The 8360-nt window shown below is 40.3% G+C and overlaps 1 protein-coding gene across 1 annotated transcript; it reads left to right on the forward strand.

The window, feature by feature from the left end:
• The first annotated feature begins 2600 nt into the window (after window positions 1-2600).
• Window positions 2601-4315, forward strand: il10 (interleukin 10). The gene is made up of 5 exons (XM_061070263.1): window positions 2601-2762; window positions 2935-2994; window positions 3088-3252; window positions 3977-4039; window positions 4142-4315. The coding sequence occupies exons 1-5, from the start codon at window positions 2601-2603 to the stop codon at window positions 4250-4252; spliced, it is 561 nt and encodes a 186-aa protein (XP_060926246.1). The 3' UTR covers window positions 4253-4315.
• Window positions 4316-8360: the final 4045 nt, after the last annotated feature.

Here is an 8360-nt window from a genome sequence, read left to right on the forward strand (position 1 = left end):
GTGTCTGTCAGTGCTGTGGCCCAATAAATAAAATAAAATAAAATAAAATAAAATAAAATAAAATAAAATAAAATAAAATAAAATAAAATAAAATAAAATAAAATAAAATAAAATAAAATAAAATAAAATAAAATAAAATAAAATAAAATAAAATTAAATTAAATAAAATTAAATTAAATTAAATTAAATCAAATTAAATTAAATTAAATTAAATTAAATTAATCCTGCGCAGATCACTACTGCGCATGAGGAACGCAGATCGCTACTGCAAATAATATTTAATTTAAAGACTTTCTTGTTTGTCTGGTCATGATACACCAATGTATTAATTGGCCTGAATAATAAGTGCTCGGGCCCTAATTACTATTTACTTCTTTATTTTTAATAAAACATTTACTAATTACATATAAGCTAAACTGTACTACACAACTGTACCTGATGTAATATTCCAATGTAGATTGCTTTTTTATGCTCCTGTTTACTACAATCCTAGCATTCTGTCTAAAGAATATGCACCTGACTAAATCAATCAAATCAATCACAAGACAATGAAGAAAATGAAGCAGCCTATATTGTGTCACTGTTGTCCAGGAGGGAGCAGTATAGACCTGCCAAAACTAAATACAAAGAACTGCCATTAGTTCTCAAGTGGAGGTGCAAGGGGTTATTTTTCCTCTCTGAAATGGAAACACAACGGCCTTGCCAGGGTCCCTGTTGTCATAAGCTGAAGGAAGGTGCAGAACAGCCTTTTCAGAAAAAAACTGCTTCCTGTGGGAGAACAGTCACTTTACTGTCAGTCCCTAAATGTGCAATCACAGGTAGTTTTGTTAAGGAATGAATTGAATGGCTCCCCATTAAAGAGAAGACCCTGCAGCAACTGTGCCATTCATTTACAAGCATGGAAATTCATGATACAATGACAAATAGTTCCTTTTAGACAAAAAGTGAAGAATAATTATGACCAATACTATGCATAAGAGGGAAAAACATTTGAATGTGCACTGTATATATGAACCTTTCAAGAATTGATTTTGTTATTACCTCTTACCTCTGCCTGTTGGTGCATGAAATGTTCATATTGGTCTTTGTTGTCTGGGCGCTACTGACTGTATCATGACTTTACTTTGATTCGAATTCTGTATACAGCACATTGTGCTCTCTTCATGTGACAAGAGTTTCAAAAAATGAACCCTAACCTGAACTGTGACAAATCTTCTGGAAGTTTATTTACACATATTGTGGAGCAATAATCACTTGGGATGATTTTCCCTACAGCAGTTTTCAAAATACCAGAGTTGCCCAACATAAAAATGTAAATTTTGCAGCACAGACGGAAGTGGACATCCCCTGTCCACTTCCACCACTGGGGTACTATTATTATCAAACCAACACAGCTCTATGAGGTCTCACTCACTCACTCACTCACTCACTCACTCACACACACACACACACACACACACACACACACATACACACCCTAAAAACAGATTTTCAAACATCAGCAACTATTTTCTCTCTGACGACAATAATGGAATTTGTGAAGAGAATCAACACCATGACTCCTGTCTCCTACTCACATATTGATGTTTCACACATGTCGGTTTATTACGTATGTCGAGGGAATCCACAGCGTCATCAATCGCAAACCACAGCGTAATATCACTTCTCTCTGAATGGCATGATTTCCTCTGCTATTGTGGTCATGCAAGCTATAACATTATGTCACTGGCAAGTTTGTAAATAGCCTACAAACTTTTGCATCAGAATCAAAAGTTACGAGTCACAGTTGTGGCAGTTTAGTGGATAAAGACAATGTTACTGTGCTGTACTGATAACACCTCCCATCCAAGAGGCTTCTACAGTCCAAACCGACAACTGGGGGTCCCAGTTACCAGACCTCTGTGGTTAATTTACATATCTCAGCTCGAACCACTCAGACAAGAGGCATTTCTTGTAACCCAAGCGAGTGCCCCTGCACCACACACCTGCACCACTCCAGATGATACCAACAAGGAAACACTGAGGGTAGAAGTAAAAAAAAAAAAAAAGTTTGAAATTCAAATAGCAAAATAAAAAATAAAAAAAATCAAACAGAATAGAAATAAATAGAAAATAAACATATAGGTAATTAAGTAATAAAATCTGAGTAAAATCTGAAAAAAGGATGCTGTGCATTAAAAGGAAAATAATGTGAATATTGTGGTTGTGTTTAAAGTTATGATAACAGAATGATGCAATGTCAAAATTCCACGTTGTCAGGTTTTCTCTCCTTTTTCATGATGTATACGACAAACCTTATTTCATTGGGGGAGTCACCCATATGTATGTGATTCTGAAAAAAAAAAAACAGAGAAGAAAAAAGCACCCCACATGAATGAAGCATGTTTAACCATTTGCCTTCCAGTCAGTCTCCTCCCAGGTATCTTGTCTTATAAATAAAGACACTCGATCACACTAGGATACACTTACCTCCTCAGAGCTGCACCACACCAAGAAGACCTCTCCTCAGAAGACCTCGCCTCCCTCCAGCCGGCAGCATCTGACCTCCTCGGGGCCCACTCTCTTCTCCCCAGCCAGACTTTTGATTTGTGTGCAGCAGCATGGCTCCTTGGTCTCTCCTCCTGTCCCTGGTTCTCCTGTCTCTCCTCAGCTCTGCCTGGACGAGTCCCATGTGCAATAACCATTGCTGCCGTTTCGTGGAGGGCTTCCCTGTCCGACTCAGGAGGCTCAGAGAGGACTATTACCACATCAGAGACTTCTACGTGAGTACACTCAGCATTTGACTCTGCAGGACAGCTTCGTGCACTGCATGCCCTCCCTGCAGACACGTGGCCTGTCAGTCTGCAGGTGATGCTGTGCGCGCTGCACCTCTGGGTGGCTGCTGCTGACTCAAGTCTCTCAGCTCACTCATCTCAATCTTGTTTCTGTTTGCAGGAGGCAAACGATGACCTAGACACGGCGCTGCTGGATAAGAGCGTGGAGGAGTCCTTCGAAGTAAGTTGTTAAATACACAGAGCCTTAAAAAAAATGTAAAGAAGCAACCTGCACGCCTTGAGCATCATATAACCAGGCTGATGTTTACCTCAGAGCCCGTTTGCGTGCCACGCCATGAACAGCATCCTGGAGTTCTACCTGAGCACGGTGCTGCCCACAGCCATGGCCGGAGTGACGGAGGAAACCAAGGACCTGAAGCCTCATGTGGAGTCCATTCAGCAAAGCTTCGACGAGCTCAAGGGAGATGTCACCAAATGTGTGAGTACCCGACGAGTGCCCGAGCGTAAAAAGTTGTAATTACGCAGGGATTATGCCCAGTGAAGGCTGGGTGCGCAATGTCAGCGGCGCATTTGTCCCACGAAGCGAATACACAATCTCTGCTGTGTAGTTGATTTCCAGTCGAGTCCCAGAGATGAAAAAGTAAAATAATGGTCCTGGAGAATCCTGATAAAACGGTTTAAAAGTTTCCATGCGTTACCAGCCGAGCTCTGGCTGTCGAAGCCTTTCAGGAAAACATGTGATGAGTTGTCACTTAAAGCTCTTGACCTCCTGTTGGCCAGTGCCAAGACACTCAAACCACTTCCTCCTTTTGGACTTCATCCAAAATCTGTTAAAACCTCCCCCAGCAAATGATGATGGGAGGCATAGAGCTGACTGTGACATAACAGGGAGGAGGTGGGTGATGATGGCTCACAGGTCATAATCCTGCCTTGACAGCAGCAGCGTGCAGAACAGTGCATCATCCAGTTCTTTAGAAAGAGGAAGAGATGGGAAGGCTGGCTGTTCTTCATGTGTTTCCTGCTGCAACGATTTACTCCTCTGATGGACTGAAAGAGACTAATGCACACCCAAGGCCCCTTGTTCATTTTCAAGAGCCACTTTATTCACTGCGTTGTTTAGGGTCAATTCGGGTCATGATCATCTACAGACTGTTGGAAATTCCTGTTGTAACATCATCTCTTTTTTATTGTTCCTCTTAAAGCAAAAATACTTCTCGTGCAAGAAACAGTTTGACATCAAAGACTTAAACTCTTCTTACACTCAGGTGAGTCAAGATTTCATCTTTGATTGTAAAATATCTACAGTGCATATATGTGCTTGATTGCTTTTGACATTTTATGTAACTGACTCATGTGTTTGACCTCAGATGGAGAGCAAAGGTCTATATAAGGCCATGGGCGAGCTGGAGCAGCTGTTTAGCTACATTGAGAAATACCTGGCTTCACAACGGCGGCCAAACAATGTGGCCTCCGCCTGAAGACAAGATCAAATGTGACATTGTTCAGCTCAGGAAAAAAAAAGTTGCCTATCGACTCTTGAACTCATTTCCATCCATTCCATGATTTGTTAGTGGGTATGCATGTTGACGGATATAGATGTTCTTCTGTGACTCTGCTGAACTTAAGTCTTTGTTGTTGTGAGACTCCTGTTTACAATTTTGTCCTGGGGACAAGTACCAGATTAGGACCATATTGTGTCTTTCACACATGAAGTTGCAGTCAAAACTGTCTAATTAAGCTGATATATTTATTGTTTGTATTTTTTATTTCATGTTATGTATTTAAAGCTGAATAAATAACTGAATGATAAAGCATGTGTCCTTTGTATTATATTGCTGCTGCTATCTCGTGCCATTTATTAAAAGCAGGTAGATTAGTGAAAACATCACATCCAACAGAGCAGCCGTCTGTACATGGGGAACCCCTCAAGTGCAAACTCAACAGGCTGAGGCTTTAACCTCAAACGTGACCTATATACATGACTTACCAGCAGCGGCCCTGCTTTGTCTTAACTTACTGTAAGTAACGAGCCTCACACTCAAGGCATATGCATATACGTGCCCATGCAATCGCTCACAAGCCAAAGCAAACCAACTTAGTCATATATAAAACAGAACTCATGCAGACGGGTGTAAAGTAGAGCAGCCCTGCATTAGGAAGTCAAATTGACTTTTTGTGTCGCAGAAATGTCACCTTCAGTAACTGAGGCATTGCTGCACCATAGTTCATTGATATCTGAGTATTTTACAAACAGAAACTGGCCAAACCCATGGTCAGTGTCTTCTAATAACATGTGAATGTGCACACATCTCTGAAGTCAAGCCTCCTGACTCAGGTATGCACTGAAACTACTCCAAGACGATTCTTCAGTCTCTTGCATAGTCAGAGTGGGACGATGTGAATAGTATCATTACAGGAATGACAGGGGCTCGTGTAACAATATCATTCATCACAGCTTTCTAAAGGAGCACCGTCATGTTGTTCAGACCGGTCTTGATAACACTCTGTTTAAGTTTGATTTGTGTTAATCTGTGATGTGTTTGCGTCTTTAAGAGTTGCTATAAAAGTGATGACTCAGACTTCTGCTCCTTAACAACAAGTGTTTACCCCCTTAGTCGGCTGTTTTCTGGTTAAGTTGATGTGTGGCTGTTACGTTATGACTGGATGCAACATTTTCAGAGCAATGGTTTTGAGACAGGGGTGAGAAAAAAAATTGGAGGGAATCATTATCGTAGAAGTATCAATAACTAAAACTGACATGGCTGATTACAGGCTCTTCCACATTTTGAATGATCACAATTAAAACAGGTAAAATATCACATATCCTCACAACAAGAGGGTCATTGGGGTCGAACCCCATCACCTACATTCAAGCACAAAAATGCCTGTACAAATATTTTCAGAATGGGAAGGAGGGATAAATCTTCAGCTTTATTAAATTTCTTTGGATGTTCCTCCAACTTAAAAAATCCATTCAATCCCCACCCAATGCCAAATGCACACAAAGCAGATCAATAACAGCCTTTTCTGCTGAATGCTCAGGCCCAGGGTGAAGAAAAATTTTAACATAACCAAATTTCCAGAAAAAGGTGTTCAAACACTCGCTCTTTTCAACTTGTCTTGACCCTTTCATTGAAAACAATGTGTAAGCTCTGACCAGAGTGAGCTTGATTTCACAACAATAATAATTAAACAGAAAACAGCACTCAGAATCAGTCCACCATATCATTGTGTGTTAAGTGGGAATCTGGAAGTGAGAACCTCCGATGACCATATAAGGCCGTAGTTTTGAACGAGGGTGTCACTCTGTCGAGCTTTTTTCATCAAGATCTATAAATCACTGTCTAAGAATTCAATGCAAAGGTTCTAAAATCTTGCAATCTTAAAGAAAGTTTCCCCCAGACCAACTTCTAATGGGTTCGTCCCTAACCTATTTCAAACCCCTCCATTATGTTTTGTATATTCAGTTTGATTGTTTTCCATTTGGCCAACATATATGTTTAATTCACTGTACCTCTTATTGAGCTTTTTGAGACATAGGTATGTTTCTGTTTTATCTCTGCCTTGAAAAGTGAACTTGAGTGCTGTGAAAGGCACCTTTATAAAATGTTTTATTATTATATGACAAAATTGCCTTAAACCAAAAAACATATATTGTTGTTTTGAATCAATTTAAATAATGAGATTTGAGGTTATTGATTGACAGGTGGATTTTGTGGGTTTATGTGTTAATGACCTAAAAAAAAAAAAAGGGATAGGGGCTTTTTTGTATATTTGGACAACTCTTGTGTACATTAGCCCATTAATATCGTACCTATTAATATCATTTCTTCTCTGTGTGCCACACAACAGCAGGATTTGTACCTTCACCGGGGTATCCACAAATCCAGGTGGCAGAATGGGGTAAGTATCAAGGCAAATCTCTATAATGGATCCAGGAAATTATTTTTTCTTTAACATTGTGAGATTGGGCAACCTTCAACGACCTAAGTGTGAGAAATTTGGTGCGGTCGAAATAAAAATCTGGATCTTGAGAATTCTGTGGTTTTATACAGGGACTGTTTGGCCTTGGCAAAGGTACGCACTGTTCTAGTTACATATATAGTGTGTGAATGTAAGTTTCCCACTGCAAGGTTTCTTAGATGACTGTGAAGAACATGTTCCTACAGGAAAAGGATGTTTTTAACAAAATCTGCAAAGAATTGAACAGAAGAAGAAAAGAAAAAATCAAAGCAACCACAGAACCACAACATGTATAGAGCTGCACTTGACAGGAAGAAAGATCATCATTCCAGCACAGGTGACAGAACTGCTGCAGTCGTTGAAAAATGACAGCTTTTATTTTCCATTTGATCATGTCTGAAGATGCCACCAGTGTTTTCAGTCTGAGCCGTGGTTTTCACACCAAGATAACGAGTGGCATCTCACAATCGCTGCTGTCTGAAGAGGGTCAGCCAGCTCTGTCTGAGAGAGAGAGAGAGACAAAAAGAGAGAGAGAGAAAAAGAGAGTTCAGAGAACCCTGCACTGCGTTACCAAGCCAGCTGAGAACAATGATGACATAACAGTTAGTTTCCAATGTTGTTTTCCTATTTGTAAAGAATGATAATGGAAAGTTTCTGATGATGTCAAACTGATAAACATAGTTTTATACCATGTGATCTATTTAATTTGTCTTATAATAAAGTAAGACATACGTGTGCAGGTCCTCCCTGCTGTTATGTGCTGGTTTGCCTTCCTGAGGTCTGCTGTAGGCAGGGAGGTCGGGGTATGACCTCCACAGAACTTCGCTGAGGGGCTCCCCAGAGGCCCCACTTTTCCCCCGTCTCACCGACAGACTCGCACGTCTGAGACAGATGACTGTAAGTTTCAACACATTCAAAGCTGGCAGCCGAGCGACGACGTCTGACCCACACCTGGATAGGAATCAGCTTGTGCACTGGTGGGAAACTGCTCTAAACACACCGGAGTTGGCAAATGTCTGTGTTGAGTCAATGCCACCACACTCGCCCAGCTACGCAAATGCGTATATTCCAGGAGTCAGTCATGCTCGAAGGGACAATTCAAGTTTGTCACGAGTTGAGTCTGTGCACCTCGTGTCGAAAGCCACAGATCCCGAGCTGCCCAGACAACCCGAGTCATAGCTGGAGATGTGACTGAGCAGAAAAATGCTCTAAATGAGGAGTCATGGGCTCAAGTATTTACATTTTATATTGATGTCCTTATCATCCATGGTGGAGAGATAATCAAGATATTGGATTAAATGACAAAATCAACAGAAAATTAAGAGCAGGTGAAATGTAAAATATTATTTGACTCTTACATTTGAATAGTAGGCGTGTATATGAGGCAACAGCAGACACAAAACATCCTGGTAACTGGTAACACATCTTAAAATTTGCATAGAGAGAGACATTTGAACTGTAGAGATATAAATAGTCACTTGTGTCACAAGTCATATTCAACAAATAATTAAGTATAAATCATTTATTAACCCCATATGAATCTAATCATGTATCAATCATGTATTTGTTTTATAGAAGTATTTAAATTTGAACCTGGATCCAAATCAGGGGGCTGATCCAAGT

Source organism: Limanda limanda, chromosome 4 (assembly GCF_963576545.1).
Source record: "Limanda limanda chromosome 4, fLimLim1.1, whole genome shotgun sequence".
In the NCBI taxonomy this organism is placed as follows: Eukaryota; Metazoa; Chordata; class Actinopteri; order Pleuronectiformes; family Pleuronectidae; genus Limanda; species Limanda limanda.